Genomic DNA, 19,363 nt, shown 5'->3' on the forward strand with positions numbered 1-19,363 from the left:
ATGGCTTCTCTTCCGCTCCTGCACTGGAGTCGCCCAAGGGTCTATCCTTGGCCCTCCCCCCTCCTATTTCTCAGCTACAAGCTGTCCCTGGGTAACATGATCCGAAAACACAGATTCCACATATACATTGACGACACCCAGCTCTACCTCACCTCCACCGCCTCTCATTTGTCACACTGCTTGTCCGACATCCGGTACTGGATGAGCAAAAGTTTCCTCCAACTAAATATTGGGACGAGCAAAGCCATTGTCTTTGGTCCCGGCCGCAAACCCCGTCCCCTAGTCACCGACTCCATCCCTTTCCCTGTCCACTGTCCGAGGCTGAACCAGATGGTATGCAACCTTGGCGTCCTATTTGACCCTGAGACGAGCTTCCAACCACATAATCCATTCCATCACCAAGACCGCCTACTTCCATAACATCGTCCATCTCCACACCTGCTGAAACTCTCATCCATGCCTTTTGTTACCTCTAGATTCAACTATTCCAATGTTCTTCTGGCTGGCCTCCCATCTTCCACCCACCATTAACTTGAACTCATCCAAAACTCTACCGTCCATATCCTAACTCGCACCAAGTCTGATTCTCCCATCACCCCTGTGCTCGCTGACCTACATTGGCTCGAGGTCCGGGAATGCCTCAATTTTAAAATTCTCATCCTTGTTTTCAAATCCCTCCATGACCTCATCCTTCCCTATCTCTGTAACCTCCTCCAGCCCTACAACCCTCCGAGATCTCTGCGCTCCTCCAATTCTTGCCACTTACATATCCCCCATTGGCGGCAGTGCCTTCAGCTACCTAGGTCCTAAGCTCTGGAATTCCCTCCCTAAACCTCTGCCTCTCTACCACTCTCTCCTTTAAGACACTCCTTAAAACCTACCTCTTTGACCAAGATTTTGGATACCTGTCCTAAGACCTCCTTATGTGGCTCTGAGTCAAATTTTGTTTGATAATGCTCCTATGAAGCGCCTTGGGATGTTTCACTACGTTAAAAGGCGCTATATAAATGCAAGTTGTTGTTGTTGAGTTGTTAGGATCTGGAATGCACTGCCTGAAAGAGTGGTGGAAGCAGATTCAATAGTAACTTTCAACAGGGAATTGGATAAATACTTGAAGTGGAAAAATCTGCAGGACTATGGGGAAAGCGCACTGGAGTAGGACTAATTGGATAGCTCTTTCAAAGAGCTGGCACAAGCACAAAGTTCTAATGATTCTTTGAGACGAGACTTTTTTTTGGAGTTAGGATAAAATAGGAGAAGAAAATTGTTTGGAAGTGCCTTCAATTATTTCGCTGTCTGCACTATGGCTTTGGTTGAAGAATGCTTGTTTGATGCCCCTATTTAAATGGTGACACACACACACACACAGCAATCTCAGAAGGGGTCTTGCTACTTGCCTCTAGAAAGATATTGCTGCCAGCAGCCCTCAGGCAGGTGACCCATGCACTGACCTCTCAATACTATTTTTGAACCATATGCCAGGGAATTCACTCATCCTCCAAGATTGTCTTCCTTCCTTCAAAGTGCCTCAAACTCCATTCAGCTACTTTCCCTGCCAAAATACCAGAGGTCAGGACTGCTGTGTTTAGTGAGTTGTGGTCAAGTATCCCCTTCCTTCCACTCATAAGACAGAGCTCTAGAGTATGGAGCCTTTTGTTCTGGGCAAGCTCTCAGCCCACCTATGCAGGTCACTAATTCTGTTTTCACTTCACCAGTCTGTACAATGGTTTCACCAACAATGGGAAAGGTTTGCTGCCAAAACAATAAAGACACACATTTGATTAATAAGTCTGCACAAATTTTATTCCAGTGGTGAAAATCTGTATGTTATATATAGGATGAAGTATAAATTTGAACTGTTTCCAATAGGTATTAAATGCATAACCTCATTGAAAATTATTTCAAGGAGCTTAAACATTGCAATATATAGTTAATGAAAGGTTTGTCCCATATACACGTTATTAACTATATACTGACACCTGTAGTACCGTTCATTGCTTTCTTATTAAGAAGCACAAGATGAAACACCCCCACTAAAAAATGGTTATATATGTAGGTCTTTAAAATGCAAAGCTATTCATATGAGATAGAATTCAGAGCACTGGCAGCAATAAAATAATGTACCTAAATTGTTGCTCACGTCACAACTACAGCTTTATGGAAAATGGACTTATGAAACTATTCAAAGGTTGTAATTATGAATTTAAGTTTTTTGGCAGCAGAACTTGGCATGGACTCGATGGGCCGAATGGCCTCATTCCATGCTGTAACCTATGATTCTAACTATCTACAGTATAGTCAGACAACGTAAGGCCACCTTTCTGAGGAGAGGGGGCCTAAACTCTCAGCCTCACTGCTCAACTGTCTCACTGCTAATTCTATGGGCAGAGTGCCTACATTTCACGATTCAGGAACTTCCTGCAATTCAGGCATTAAAGATCTACAGGAATTCAGAATATGTTTGCAATATTCCACAAGGCAGCATGTGAAGCTCTGCAGTCAACTTACCACTACTAACTGTAAATGATAACCTCTTTGTTTAACTATCACGTATGTACATGCCTTCATTTTTACAACACGGCATCTCGGACTACAATAATCTTGCCACTCTACATGACCCCAGTCTGTAACACAATGCCTTCTCTGTTGCAAACGTTATCAACTGAGCCAAAACAATAAGTCCTTTGAATAAGGATGAGATGCAGGATTCCTTTGCAATCTTTGAATAGTTTTCCATTGTTATCTATACCTGCTGAGAAGCTTCTCCAACCCCTCCTTCACTGCAGTAAAAAGTGTATAAGATACAAATTTAGCCCCATAACCAAAGTGGTGCTTGTAATGGAAACAACTGACATTTCTATAGTTCAGTTGAAAAGTTAAAGAATATATAGCAGAATGATGCATTTTGTAGGGCCACACATTAGAACTGGTAAGTTATCCAAACCGTTTCTTGACAAACCAAGACAACCCATTTAAATTTCACATTTTGACTGTATATCTTAACCGAGCACTAACCAAATAAAAATCTCCTTTCTGTCCCTTACTACACAATTAGCCAAACAATGTCCTGAAACTCAATTTTGCCAAAAGGAAAAAAAGCTGTCGAGAAGGAAATCTAGGACTTTACAGCAGTAAGAGTCCATAATTAAATCTCTTCCAGAAACCAGCGGTGATTGTGAATAATTTCACTGCTTAGTAATAGGTGTGTATCTGTGAACACACACTGTTTAGGCTCACACATGACGAATGACCACTAGCAGCAGTCAGTGCCTTCTGAGCAGGTAAGGACAGGGTATAAGAGGGGAGGAAAGAAAGAAAATCAGGGGGGAAAGTGCCTGTGGTACGATTATTTCAATCTGCCAGCCTCAGACAATCTTGTTTAAAATATCACTCGGTGCAATTGAAACTTTTTGACGACTCCATAGGAGAGCATGCTGTCAAATTACACCACAGCATCTTTAGTAACCTTTTACAGAAAAAATACTGATCAAGACACTGCAATTCAAAAGCTTTTTAGTGGACTGTGAATTATGTTTCCAAACAAACAATAAGCTTCATTTCCATCTTTACACACCTTCCATAATAGGCCAATAAAGTAAACCACCAGATTGTCACTGACGGGCTTATTGGTGTTATATAGGGCAACATGCACTGCAAAAACAGAATTCACACAATCAGAACTGCACTGATATGAAGTCATGACGAAAATGACTCAGCTTCCTCAAGCTGGTCCTCTTCCTAAAGCCACAATTTCAACTAACTTTTGCAATTACAGCTACCCTATTCCATATAGAATTGGCCTGAACAGAAATGGAGTAAATTTGAGCAAAAGTTTCCTTACGGCTGGCAATGCAGTAAGCTAATCTGCAGTTTATTCGCCTGTACAGTTGCTTGTTGATCGGCCATATTATCAGCGTGCACAGCTGAAGGAGGTTGATGATGAGTCCAGTCACTACAAAGATGTAACATATAAGAAGGTGGCAGATGAACTGAGATTTCAAGAAGGCTACGACACCCATAGCTTACAAGGCCTCCAATATATATACACCAAATATCCAGAGTTCTTAAAAGAAAACCTGCAACACAAGATATACAAGTCATTAGAAACAGGTCATGAGCTAGAAAGAGATTAGAATTGATTTTTAAAAAACATTGATCAGACTACAATTCAAATTTTGCTATAGCAACAAAAAGATCTTTTTTTAAAAAAAAGTGACTTTACTAGAAACACAACAAAAGATAAGAAGCATCTATATGAAACAAACTTGCAGGAACATATAACTGTTATGGCTAACATGACAACATCTTAAAATGGCCAATTCTGAGATACTGGAACACTGCTAGGCAGCCTTGGCTGCTTAAACAGTCTGCTCCAAATGCCCGATTCAAGTGTCATTATGTCAGCAATCTTAGAGAGATCATCTTGAGGCTACATCTACTGCAGTACAAACTAATGTAATGTGGCTTTTTATTAAACGTATGATTGTGATAATATTGCATCACCATGATTCCAAGTCATTTACAAGTTTTGTAAGAAATGCAAAATTAACTTTCAGTGCAATGAAGGGGAGAGGGAAAGAACAAAACAAAAGCATAGTTCATGTATACAGATTATGCACATCCTCTGTATGAGCAGCAAAATAAAATTAAATAGAACTGGAGTAAAAATCATATGGGAATGGTATAATAATGCTTTAGTTCAGGCCAGTCGATTTAATCACTGGGGCTGCTCATTATTTCTGTCAGCCACAACATCCACTATTAGCAAAAAGAATGGATTAAAACAGAACTAAGCCATGAATTTCATTAGTATATACACATCTGTTATAATTAAACAATTTGTGTCAGGCTCAAATCTGCAAGGCAGGGAAAGTATCTGACAATGTCAGGAGCCTTCCCTCTCAGTTTTGGCCTTAATCGTTTACCAGATTTCCATCTGGTATTTTGCTACTCAACCTTGCCTTTTTTCTCGTCAGTCATGCCAGTTCTGTTGTACTTTTTTTTTGTTCTGTGACCTGCTTGTCTTCTCATTTGCATCTTCAATATGGTTGCCAATCCTCCAGGATTGGCCTGGAGTCTCCAGAAATTAAAGATTAATCTCCAGGACACTGCTGTGAGCAACCAGGGAGGAAAATCATTGGGGCATTAAAAAAAAATTGTATGTGGTTTTCATTTTCTTTGAGCACTTTCGATTATAAGTTGTAAAAATATTGGAGATGGGAAAATTGGCTGTTTGACTGGCCATCCAATCGAGTAACAGAGTCTGCTCACTTTACACTTGTTATGGGAAGACGGTGCGTTGCAAGGATGGATGTGTTGGGGACCAGTGGTGGGGGCGGAGCTATTGGAGGTGAGAGATCATGTGATGAAACCTCCAGGAATGACAACTTAGGTCTTCCTTCGCAATATATTTGGGGCCGTTACATATTCACAATCTTTCTGTGCTGTACACATGCACAATTTTACTGGACCATAAAGTGTACAACTCAATGGGCCCAGTAAAATGATCAGCAATACTGGTGATGCACTTGAAGATTAGGGTTGCCAACTCTGGTTGGATGTATTCCTGGAGGTTTCATCACATGATCTCTCGCCTCCAATAGCTCCGCCCCCACCACTGGTCCCCAACACGTCCATCCTTGCAACGCACCGTCTTCCCATAACAAGTGTAAAGTGAGCAGACTCTGTTACTCGATTAGTCAAACAGCCAATTTTCCCATCTCCAATATTTTTACAATTTATAATCGAAAGTGCTCAAAGAAAATGAAAACCACATACAATTTTTTTTTAATGCCCCAATGATTTTCCTCCCTGGTTGCTCACAGCAGTGTCCTGGAGATTAATCTTTAATTTCTGGAGACTCCAGGCCAATCCTGGAGGATTGGCAACCATATTGAAGATGCAAATGAGAAGACAAGCAGGTCACAGAACAAAAAAAAAGTACAACAGAACTGGCATGACTGACGAGAAAAAAGGCAAGGTTGAGTAGCAAAATAGTTAATGAAAGTGAAATGCAGAATTTAGTAAATAAAGTTGAAGATTTAAAAAGAATTACTGAAAAATAATTACCGGAAAAGTGAGAGATATACAGCGCAAAAAACAGGGAACAAAAGCATCAAAGAGCAGTAACAACCATGAGAAGACAAATATAATCTGCACTTATACTGCCACTTCTGCATCAGTGAAAACTGGTTTCAGGTGTGTATGAACATAAAAGTGGCAGTACAACTTCAGTCAGATTCCAATCTGACCTGGAATTCATCAAAGACAAACACTCCAAGAGCTCACACCACTTGGAGTTCAGCTTCAGTGGAGTATTTTTTTCATTCTTAGGATGTGGGCATTGCTGGCAAGGCTGGCATTTATTGCCCATCCCAAGTTGCCCTCGAGAAGGTGGTGCTGGACCTTCTCAATCCACAACTATACTGCTTGTGGTGAACATCCACCAATTTTCTTTTTCCTTACTGGATAAGACTACAGGAACTATTTGGGAGCGTTGCTGCCATAAGAGCCTTCAGAATACGAACAAGGGTATGGAAACCCAATAATAATCAGGCTCCAGATTACCTGTGAGTAATACTACTATAGATCTATTAAATATGTATCTCCAGGTTTGAGTGTGTTTCAAGAATAAAACACACGCCAGCCTACACGAGTCTACATTTTTACCAAATGACATGCCTCCATGCAGCTAGGCCTCCATTTTCACCTATCAAATCTTTTTTTAATACAATGTTCTAATGCAACCAATGTCTCCTTGTTTTGCTGTCTCATCCCAATACAAATAGCCCTGCCTGATTTATCTTTGAGCTTTACTATTTTGAATACCTCAATCATTACCCCTTAGTCTTCCCCATCCAATGAGAAAAGTCCCTAATCCTTGTCTATTGCCATACATTGAATTCTCCAATCACTAACTTTTTTTTGTACCTTGTCCAATTCAGCTACATTGTAGTGGGGGTTCCAAAACTGCACATAATACTCTAGGTAAGGCCTGACCAGTGCGCAATATAATGGTAGGATTACTTATTTTGATTTTCTCTCCGTTCTACATTTATTGCAACCCATTTATGTTTTTGACAGCAGCCAGACATTGGCTTGATGCAATGAAGGATCCATCTATTGTGACCCAAGATTCCTTTCCTGATCTATGTTAGTCAGTATTTTCCTATTAATCCTGCAATTCCTTTGCCTGTTCCTTAAACCAAAGTGCATTACTTTACATTTGTCCATATTAAACTGCACATCAGTTGTTTGTCCCTTCCCCACCACCCCTGAACAATCTACGTCCTCCTGTAGAGTCTACCCATCTTTCACCATATTAACTATTCCTGCTATTTTAGTGTAATCTACAAATTTTGAGATCTAGCTACTGGTACCTTCTCCACCATTTATAAATGATGGCGAAGAGTACTGGTCCCAGCACCAAGCCCTGCCGGGCTCCACTCATCACACCTCTCCATGCAGAACATGTTCTTTTCACACAGACCCTCAGTTTCCCATTACCCAGCTGATCTTCAATCCATCTTAGTACACTCCCACCAATACAATGTCTGTTTATTTTAGGTTCTGGTTTTCAGTGAGGTACCTTGTCAAATGCCTTACAAGTATTATACGTCCACATTTTCACCTTTATCCACATCCTGTTACTTCATCAAAATTAAGTGTCCAGTTGACGCATCTCTACAATTGTTCCACTACTTTGGCATTGATAATTGATTCCAGAATTTTACTTGGTACTGTTGTCTGAATATATAGTTAATTATCAAGGTAAATAGTTACCCAGATGCCTCGGTTCCCTCTTAAATGAAGGCTTTACATTTGCTATTCTCCAGGACTCCAGTTTTATTTCCTTTCCTAGCAAACCAATAGATATCTCTGCTAGTGCAATTACTAGCTCATCCTGGAATTCTTGGGTGTACCCCATTTGGACCAGTGCTTTAATTACTTGGATCTTATTCAAGTATCCAGCTGCCAGCTCACTAGTACAATAATGTTAATTTTATTACATTCCTCCTTATGACTCTCAAAACATCCATTCTGCATCTGTCCCATACTGTTTCTTTCCCCTCTTATAAATGTTGCACTGAAAAATTTGTTCTAACTTTTTGGCTAGGTTCACTTCATTAATCTTGACTCTTATTTCTGTAACCAGTGATCCAGTTCTCTGGTGTGCATTCCCTTTGCCCTGTACTTAAAATGTTTTTTGTCAGTTCTTTTTATTGCCTTAGCAATTTAAAGCTCAAATGTTTGCTTTGTTACCTAAGTTGGCTTTATTCGCGTACTATTCTCCCTACGACTCCTAGTTACATATTCAGTAACTGTCCACTCAATTATGATAAAAAGGAAAGACAACAGATGTTAGAAATCCAAAATAAAAATAGAAAATGCTGGAAAAACAGGTCAGCATCTGTTTCTCTTCACAGATACCAACTGATCGGCTGTGTTTTTCCAACATTTTATACATTTATTTTGCCTCCTCATTTATCTTTTTAAACCTGCTATATTAGCTATTATTCCACGCTCCTTTTGTAACTCTGCCCCATTCTATTCTTTCTTGTGTGTGCCTTGTCTTAAAATCTTCCACACCCAGAGTTTAATGGATTAATACTAGTTTTATTTTTCTTTTCCCTATCCTGAATCTCTCGACCAGTATTCCCCAGGTGGTCCCAACCTCAACTGCTTTGTAACACCCCATTGTTGTTCCAATATAACTTCTCTAGTACCCTACCTTATACATGTATATTAAATCATGCAACAGTCCTTCACCCCATCCAGAAATTCCTCTCTCACTACCAACAGGATTACCCAAACACCATTCTACACCTACATATTTAAAATCCTCCAGTACTAAAACATTACCATTGATGGATTCTTTCCTTTCTTTGCTAAAATATCTGCTCACTATCAGCTCTTTGGTTTAGCTGCCTATAGCAAATTCTCACCAGTAGTTTCTTCTTGCTTTGTTCATTTAGCCATATACCAAAAAGTGAGTCCACCTCCTCCCTCCCTCCCTCCCTCGTCCCTTTTGGTATTCTGCCTTTCCTGCAACTTTGAGTTCCTCTCTACATAAAGCCACTTCTCTCCTTTATCTATCTCTTCTAAACAGTTTTTGCCTTTCAAGTGCCATATCCCATTTGTGCTCCACCCCTCCATTATACCCATGATGTCCACCCAGTCTGTGTGCACGAATCCTTCTAATTTTGCCATCTTCTCCTTTCGAGCATGTGTATAACCCCTTCCTTTTGCATGTTTGAATTGTACATTTGCTGTTTGTTACTTATCTTGCCTGTAATTCTTTCTGGATCTGGATTACCTTCCTATACTATGGTGTTCTCCTGTTTATTTAGTCTCTTATCTAAATATTCCTGGCTATCTTATGCACCTTTACTAGCCTTATTTCCCCATCTCCCTAGCTTAAAACACTCAGTTTTACCTTTCCACCTCCTCTTTTGATTCTAAATTATCTAGCTTCTCGAACAGTCTGTCTAACTTATGGGGAATTTTGGTATGCTGCTCGATTCCCATTTTAATTTCCTTCCCTTTTCGCCGGCAACTCTTCTCCCATCTCCATTATATAGCTCATCTCTGCCCTTACCTCACCCCCTCTGCCACCACGGCTCAAATTCATGCCTTTATTATATCCCCTTTTCAAATACTTTCCTAGCTAGCCTCCTGTTTCTATGGTCCAGAAACTGCTGCTCATGATCTTACCTGTTCAAAGCCCTGCACTTCCATTACTCTCATCCTCACTAAGCTCCACTTGCTTCCTATGTTTCCCATGAATCAACTTCAAAATCCTGATCCTGACTTTCAAATGCCTTCACAGCTATGTTCCACCCTATCTGAGTGACCACCGTAGGTCGCTGTTCATAACCTTCACTCCTCAGACACTGTCTACTCTTCATTCCCCATATCTATTCCTCATTCCTCTACATTCCACCAGAGTGAGTCAATCTTAACTACCTTTGCCCTGCCCTCAGACTCCTTCCTAAAACCTTACCCACTCATTCTACACTTCCAAAAGCCTGCTAAAGACTTTTCAGCTATGCCTTTTAACCCATGTGTTGTTCATTTTCATCTGATCTCAAACACTCCGGGAGATCATTCTGACAATGAAACCATTATGCAATTGCAAATTATGGGTATTGTTGTCCTAGCTACAGTAGCTGGCATAAGTCTACAACTGTATGAAATGGATAGAACCTCCCAAATAAATTTTCTACCACCAAACCAATCAAATGACTCAAGGATTTTGAATAAAATATTTCAGCCTTCATCTTAGGTTCTCCACTGAGCTCAGCACCTGCAACCCAAAATAAATTTGTGATATCATGTAAAGACATACAAATTACAAAATTTACAAGAAAGTTAACAAATTTACCAATAAGGTGTTCAAAATTCTGAAGGCTTTTGATACAGTAAATAGAGAGAAACTGTTTTACGTGGGTTGATAACCAGATGAGACAGATTTAAGATAATTGGCAAAAGAACCAGAGGGGAGATGAGGAGAATTTTTTTTATGCAGCAAGTTGTTACGATCTGGAATGCACTGCCTGAAAGGGTGGTGGCAGCAGATTCAATAGTAACTTTCAAAAGGATATATACTTGAAGGGGAAACATTTGCAGGGCTATGGGGAAAAAGCAGGGGAATGGGACTGTTGAGACATGAAGGAGGGAAAGAGAAACAGTGAAGACTGATAGGGTTGAACAGCCACCCAACTAAAGACAAGTCGAGACATGTCCTTGCCTAGCAATTGACTTTCTATTGTGTAGATGCAAATGGTGTCACTCGAGACCACATCTAATCTCGTTAACTGTTAAAATACTTTAGGCGTCTTTGAACTTGCTACTTGATGTGGAGATGCCGGTGATGGACTGGGGTGGACAAATGTAAGGAGTCTTACAACATCAGGTTATAGTCCAGCAGCTTTATTTGAAAAATAAAGCTGTTGGACTATAACCTGGTGTTGTAAGACTCCTTACATTTGCTACTTGATGAAAGACTATCGGAGCCATCAAGTCAAAAGGGAAGTGGACATAGACACAGTGATCTGCATAAGATCAAGCCCTGGAAAAATATACATAAGATAATTAGCTTTGAATTGGTGAATGACAAACTCAGGCAGCCAGTCTAGAAAGCAAAGATCAGTCAAATACAGGGAAATCACACGTCACTACACAGTGATCTGAGAGATCAAGCTCTGATGGGAGAAATGTCACACATGATTCGAGTGAAAAAAGACACAACAATCTTTGTGGGGAGACAGACATATCAAAGCCAGTTGTCTTTAAGTGGTGTTTGACCAAAGACAGAGACAACCCGTCTATGTGTATTAAATAATGTGGAGATGCCGGTGATGGACTGGGGTTGACAATTGTAAACAATTTTACAACACCAAGTTATAGTCCAGCAATTTTATTTTAAATTCACAAGCTTTCGGAGATTTTCTCCTTCCTCAGGCAAACATTTGCCTGAGGAAGGAGAAAATCTCCGAAAGCTTGTGAATTTAAAATAAAATTGCTGGACTATAACTTGGTGTTGTAAAATTGTTTACAAATGTATTAAATAAGTTTTGGTAGGCGTGTCCAGAGTATGAGAAAAAGGTAGCATAAAGGGACCATGCTTTTGGCTGTTAATGTGTACAACGCTGGAGCTGCTGCCTCTACTGTACTGTATCCAGAGGCAGGCTGGAATTAAAGAATGCATATCTGCGTTTGATTGTATCCTGTTTGTTGAACTGCTCTCAATAAAGGATAGACTTTATTTTAATTGGAAGCAGCTTACCGTAATCAACTTACTGCAAGTATTCGTTAACAAAGACGACTACCACATTCCTTAACAGGGACTAATTGGATAGCTCTTTCAAAGAGCCGGCACAGGCACAATGGGCCAAATGGCCTCCTTCTATGCTGTAAGATTCTATGAAAAAGCATCTTTAGTGTACAAAGTACTGTTAGCAGCCAGTGCTTTGAGTTCATGCAGGTTCACAGAGCCATCTGTTACCTGAAAAAACTCAAGCTAAATATTCCTATATCCACCAATAAATATAGCTTCCTAGAAATCTGTATGATTGATAGAAAAATTGCCCAGAGGGCATGCCAGGACTTGCTGTTTGTAAGTTCCAACCCTTCCGATAGAAAGTCATTGAATCCCCTCCACAACCACTTTTGAGACATGGCAAAGCAAACTGTTCAATTTCATTCTTCCTGACATAATTTCCCTGAAAAAAAACAATTTAGCTGACTATGTTCACAGCAGAATACAAACGAGACAATCGAAACTTTAAAATAGCAGATTTCAAAGTGGAGTCATTGGGCTCGATATTAGCACCCGCTATCGGGTGCGTTCCTGGCGGGGGGGGCTCCGAAAATCGGGGAATCCCGGAGCGAGTCGGGAGCCCGGCTCCAACCCGCCCACTTCCAGGTTCCCCACAGACGCGCTGACATGCGCGTGCAGCCCCCGCATGTGGGACTCCCGCAGGCAATTAAAGCCAGCGGGGTGCCACTTAAAAGTATTTATTCTGGTATTTCAGATCGTTAACAGACCTGATTAAGGAGATATTTCAGGAGGGGTGGGATTTTACAAACAACTGGGACTGTTTCCCGTACTGGGGGAAACACTACCAGTTCAAATGGACGTGTTGCAGCCATCAGCCTGTGGCAGCTGCAAAGGTCCATTTGACAGGGGAGACCCTCACTCATTGTCCAAAGTGACAGAGTGGCCTCCTGCAAAGTTTGGCCTCCACCACCCTCCTCCTAACAATCAAATTCACCAACCTGCACACTTACCCCGAGGTCCAGACACATGTACCTACCTTGCGGACCCCCTCAGATGTACATCTTCCGGATGGGGGCCGCTGTAGCTGCAGTCATGACCTCCTCGGAGGGCGAACAGCATCACCAGCCTCGCCGGCTACCTCTGACACGTGGAGCTCCACAACACAGTGCTGTGACACATCCACCTGCACAGCAGGAGGGAGGACAAAGGCAAAGAGAGATGCGTCGCAGAGGGCACTACCCTCGCCACAGGGTCCACAGACCAAGGCTCAGCTTCCTGGACCTCTCTGAGCAGCAGTGCACACGGAGGCTCAGAGTCACTCGACATGTAGTCGTGGACATCTGCAGCCTCCTTCATGCCGAGCTGCTCCCGAGCACCATCTTCTTACCTGTCGCTGTCAAAGTCACCACTGCCCTCAACAACTTCTCCTCCGCATCCTTCCAGGGTGCCACCGGGGACATTGCCGACGTCTCTCAGTCGTCTGCACAAAAGAGCCCTGCAAATACACTTACACTCACTCTGCAGTGACACAATGGGTGGCATCAGGTGTGGGTCTTCATTGTGATGCTCAGGAAAGGGTATTATTGCACAAACCAGAAAAATTCGCAAAGACGTGGCAGCAGTGGTGCCAATATAATATATGATGTGAGTTGCTCAGAAATTAAATATAAGTAAAAACCATGACAAACCCTCAAACACCCTTGTGCATCCCCTTCATGCTCACGACACGTTTGCCTTATGCTTCCTACTGCACATATGTGATGCATGCCCTGTGGCTGCAGCACAGGTAGTGGCAGGTTGAGTGAGGCTGACTGTGAAAGAGATGCATGAGAGGGTGAGTATGAGATAGAGCTATGAGATTGTATGAGGATTGGGTTGAGTGGTAGTGGCGGGATGAGTACTGGCGAGGCAAGTAAGTGCAGGGAAGATGAGGATGAGCTTTGAGTGGGTGTGAGGGGTGATGTGACAAAGTAGTGTTGGCAGTGCAGAAGGAGGTGTGGGGTGGGGGCGGTGATGTGGCAGACGGAGTGTCGGGGAACGAGTAAGTGTACTCACTTTGGCTGACCTACTTAGGTCATTGCAGCGCCTCCTGCACTGTATGCAGGTGGGCGATATGTTGGTGGTGCAGGTGACCTCCTCTGCCACCTCGAGCCAGGCCTTCTTCGTGGCAGAGGCAGGCCGCTTCCTCCTGCCCGCCAGGGGGAAGATCTCTGTCCTCCCCCTCCTCCTCACCCCATCCAATGATACCTGGAGTGAGGCATCATTAAACTGGGAGCAGCCTTCCCCCTGGGCTGCTCCATGCTGTACTTTTTCCAATTTCTTGCAGCATCAGTCAGTGGAGGACTGCCCCTTTAAATAGAGCTCCTCCAGCTGACAGACCTTACTGCGCATGCGCAGTCCGCCCACCGCGCAGCTCAGCAGCGGGGAACCCGGAAGACCAGGTAAGTGGCTCCAATGAGCCTGCAATTGCACGCAGGGTAGACTGATTTCACCGGACGCGTTACCCACGCGCCCAACAGACCCCCCCCCCGCCGCCCTGGTAATATCGAGCCCAATGTATTTTGTGACGTATTTTAAATATTTCTATTTATTTATACTGAGAAATATATATATATGCACATATACATATACACACACACTGCAATTTTTGGAATCACTACCATTTTTCAAGTTTGCAGGTGAGTTCTGAATAAAATTGCTGAATTTAAAATATTTCACCAGAAGGTTCTGCTAAAATACACTAAGTATAATTGCAGAGATATTTGCAAAGAAATAAGATTAATGTAATTTTTTATATATTTCTTGGCCTTCACTATAAAAGCCACACCCTAAACAGATGGATAAGGGCTGCACCCCATATTACATGGCGAGATTTATTTACGTTACCATCACATTTATTTATCTACCTGCAATATGGAAGAAATAGTTTTCCAATAACCAATCCAAATAGTGTTAAAACAGAACTGTAAAAGGACTGTTTTAAAAAAAAGGTAAAGGAACAACTATTAAAGATGAATAAAACTGCCTGCACAGCAATGTACACAGCATCCAAAATGAAATGAGGGAACTGGGGGCAATAATCCGTAGCGAGGAACCAGGTGTGCTAGGAATAACTGACATCAAGTTTTTATACTGAGAGTTTTTCACAAGACACAGACATCAAGTTTTTACAGAGCTGCAAGAAAGCAGACAAGATCCCGAACGGACTACAGATCACAAACCCACTCAAGTCTACATACAACTCGGATTACGCTGAGAGACTCTGCCGCCGTACCTCTCGCACACTCCGCAACCATCTCATACACCAACTCTACAGCAGACGCCGCAACCTCGAAACCAAGATAGAGTCCATACTCTCAACCTGTACTCAGGACACAGCAGACCAGCTATGAGATACCGCCAGACAGACGAGGCAACGGAACTACGCTATCTACATGAAAACCAAGAGCAGGAAGCTTGAGAAACTCGGCATCACCACCAGCATCGACCAAGCTTCCCCTGGTACCACGGTTGCAACCACAGGGAAGTCTATCGTCAATTTGTCCGACCTCACCCTTCAACCAGACGAAATCGAAGTTCTCAGCCGAGGGCTCAATTTCTGCCCCACCACCAAAATGGACCCCATTGGTCTCGCGGCGGACACAGAGGAATTCATCAGGAGAATGAGGCTCCGGGAATACTTCCACAAACCCCAAGATTTCAGCAGCGAACCCAATGAGACAATCAACGATCTGGAACAGCAGACAGAGGGATCCGTGGTACAGCAACCGAAGAGGAAAGAGTCACACTGGACTCCTCCGGAGGGTCGCTGCCCTCAGCTGGACATGTATGCTCAAGCTGTCAGGAAATGCGTCAATGCCAGATTCATCAGCCGCACTCAGAAGACAGTCCAGAATGTCACCCGAGCACAACGCAACGCCATCAAAGCTCTCAAGACCAACCGCAACATCATCATCAAACCAGCGGACAAAGGAGGAGCCATCGTCATACAGAACAGAACGGACTATTGCAAAGAAGCATACCGACAACTGGACAACCAGGAACACTACAGACGGTTACCCGCAGATTCGACCAAAGAACACACCCACCAGCTCAACAAACTGATCAAGACCTTCGATCCAGACCTTCAAAGCATCCTACGCACTCTCATCCCACGTACTCCCCGCGTGGGAGACTTCTACTGCCTCCCAAAGATACACAAAGCCAACACACCCGGACGTCCTATCATATCAGGCAACGGAACCCTGTGTGAGAACCTCTCTGGATACATCGAGGGCATCCTGAAACCCATCGTACAGGGAACCCCCAGCTTCTGTCGTGACACTACAGACTTCCTACAAAAACTCAGCACCCACGGACCAGTTGAACCAGGAACACTTCTCACCACGATGGACGTCTCGGCACTCTACACCAGTATCCCCCACGATGACGGCATCGCTGCGACAGTATCAATACTCAACACCAACAACAGCCAATCTCCAGACGCCATCCTACAACTCATCCGCTTCATCCTGGATCACAACGTCTTCACCTTCGATAACCAGTTCTTTACCCAAACACACGGAACAGCCATGGGGACCAAATTCGCACCCCAATACGCCAACATTTTCATGCACAAGTTCGAGCAGGACTTCTTCACTGCACAGGACCTCCAACCAACACTATACACCAGATACATCGACGACATTTTCTTTCTATGGACCCACGGCAAGGAATCACTAAAGAGACTACACGATAACATCAACAAGTTCCATCCCACCATCAAGCTCACCATGGACTACTCCTCAGAATCGGTTTCTTTCTTGGACACACGAATCTCCATCAAAGACGGGCACCTCAGCACCTCACTCTACCGCAAGCCCACGGACAACCTCACGATGCTCCACTTTTCCAGCTTCCACCCTAACCACGTCAAAGAGGCCATCCCCTATGGACAGGCCCTGCGAATACACAGGGTCTGCTCAGACGAGGAGGAACGCGATGGACTCCTACAGACGCTGAAAGACGCCCTAGTAAGAACGGGATATGACGCTCGACTCATCGATCGACAGTTCAGACGGGCCACAGCGAAAAATTGCATAGACCTCCTCAGGAGACTAACACGGGACGCAACCAACAGAGTACCCTTTGTCGTCCAGTACTTCCCCGGAGCGGAGAAACTACGCCATGTTCTCCGCAGCCTTCAACATGTCATCAATGACGACGAACACCTCGCTATGGCCATCCCCACACCTCCACTACTCGCCTTTAAACAGCCACCCAACCTCAAACAAACCATAGTTCGCAGCAAATTACCTAGCTTTCAAGAGAACAGCGTCCACGACACCACACAACCCTGCCACGGTAACCTCTGCAAGACATGCCAGATCATCGACACAGATACCACCATCACACGAGAGGACACCACCCACCAGGTGCATGGTTCATACTCCTGTAACTCGGCCAATGTTGTCTACCTCATACGTTGCAGGAAAGGATGCCCCAGAGCATGGTACATTAGAGAGACCATGCAGACGCTGCGATAACGGATGAACGGACACCGCGCAACAATCACCAAACAGGAGGGTTCCCTCCCAGTCGGGGAACACTTCAGCAGTCAAGGACATTCAGCCACCGACCTTCGGGTAAGCGTACTCCAAGGCGGCCTTTGAGACACACAACGCAAAATCATCGAGCAGAAATTGATAGCCAAGTTCCGCACCCATGAGGACGGCCTCAACCGGGATCTTGGGTTCATGTCACGCTACACGTTACCCCACCAGCGAACAAATGTTATCTGTTTTTAATATAACGGGTCAGTTGCTGTCTTTTCTATGTTTCTACCTCTATCTGTTTTTTTTTGGTGATTTGTATATTTGGAGACCTTGTAGGTAACACCTGTCTGTCTGCACACTGATTGCCTTGGCAACGGGCAGTTGAAAAAACTGTCTGTAATCACCAAGCATTGTTCTGTGATTTATAAATGCGATTTCATTTCGAGGATTTCATTTCCAACAACGTTCACCTGAGGAAGGAGGAAGCCTCCGAAAGCTTGTGAATTTAAAATAAAATTGCTGGACTATAACTTGGTGTTGTAAAATTGTTTACAATTGTCAACCCCAGTCCATCACCGGCATCTCCACATCAGGAATAACTGAAACATGGCTACATAAAGAACAGGACTGGCAACTAAATATTGCAGGCTATAACGTAATCAGAAAGAATAGGGAAGGAAGAAGAGTGAGTGGAATAGCTGTACTAATTAGAGATAACAAAGGCAGTAAAAAAAAGGGACACAGCTAAAAGGATAGAAACAGAATCCACATGGATTGAAATTAAAGATAAGGGATCCATCACACTAATAGGGGTATAGTACAGATCACCTAATAGTGGAAAGGATGTGGAGGAAGAAAAATATAAGCAAATGCAAAATGAGTAAAGGGCATAGAATAAAAATCATGGGAGATTTTAACTATCCCCAAATAAACTGGCAAGAAGATGTCGGTAAAGGGGTAGAGGGAATGGAGTTTTTACAATGTGTGCAGGACTCCTTTCTTATCTAGTATGTAAAAAGCCCAAGAGAGGAAGCACTGCTGGATCTGGATGAACCAGGGCAGATAAGAGAAGTCAGCATAGAGGAACATCTAGGCAATAGCAATCACAACATAATAAGGTTATGTACAAAGCTAGGCAGGAAAATAATCTGTGAGGAGGATACAAAGAATCTGCAAAGGGATATACAGATTAAGCTAGTGGGCAAGATGGTGGCAGATGGAGTACAATATGGGGAAATGTGAGGTTATTCACTTTGGTAAGAAAAATAGAAAAACAGAATATTTTTTAAATGGTGAGAAACTGTTAAATGTTGGTGTTCAGAGACTTGGATGTCCTTGTACAAGAAACACAAAAAGTTAGAATGCAGGTACAGTAAACAATTAGGAAAGCAAATGGCACGTTGGCCTTTATTGCAAGGGGGTTGGAGTACAAGAGTAAGAACATCTTACTACAGTTGTACAGGGCTTTAGTGAGACCTCACCCAGAGTACTGCATACAGTTTTGGTCTCCTTATCTAAAGAAGAATATACTTGCCTTAGGAGGTGGTGCAACGAAGGTTCACTAGATTAATTCCTGGGATGAGAGGGTTGTCCTATGAAGAGAGATTGAGTAAAATGGGCCTATACTCTCTGGAGTTTAGAAGAATGAGAGGTGATCTCATTGAAACATATAAGATTATGAGGGGGCTTGACAGGGTAGATGCTGAGAGATTGTTTCCCCTGGCTAGAGAGTCTAGAACTAGGGGGCATGGTTTCAGGATAAAGGGGACGACAATTCAAGACTGAGATGAGGAAGAATTTCTTCATGCAGAGGGTTGTGATTCTTTGGAATTCTCTACCCCAGAGGGCTGTGAATGCGGAGTCATTGAATATATTCAAGGCTGAGATGGATAGATTTTTGGACTCTAGAGGAATCAAGGGATATGGGGATCAGGCAAGAAAGTGGAGTTGACAAAGATCAGCCAGGATCTAATTGAATGGTGGAGCAGGCTCAAGGGGCCATATGACCTACTCCTGCTCCTATTTCCTATGTTCTTATGTTTAAGAT

General features: G+C 43.1%; 1 protein-coding gene across 3 annotated transcripts in view; it reads right to left on the minus strand.

The window, feature by feature from the left end:
• Positions 1–19,363, minus strand: part of agpat4 (1-acylglycerol-3-phosphate O-acyltransferase 4 (lysophosphatidic acid acyltransferase, delta)) — a 204,465-nt gene that overhangs the window by 82,557 nt on the left and 102,545 nt on the right. For all 3 annotated transcript variants that reach the window (XM_067988359.1, XM_067988361.1, XM_067988358.1), the window contains exon 2: positions 3,842–4,076. In XM_067988359.1, the coding sequence (XP_067844460.1) occupies positions 3,842–4,019 (178 nt within the window). In that variant the 5' untranslated portion in view covers positions 4,020–4,076. The remainder of the gene's footprint in view (positions 1–3,841; positions 4,077–19,363) is intronic.

Source organism: Heptranchias perlo, chromosome 8 (genome assembly GCF_035084215.1).
Source record: "Heptranchias perlo isolate sHepPer1 chromosome 8, sHepPer1.hap1, whole genome shotgun sequence".
NCBI lineage: Eukaryota > Metazoa > Chordata > Chondrichthyes > Hexanchiformes > Hexanchidae > Heptranchias > Heptranchias perlo.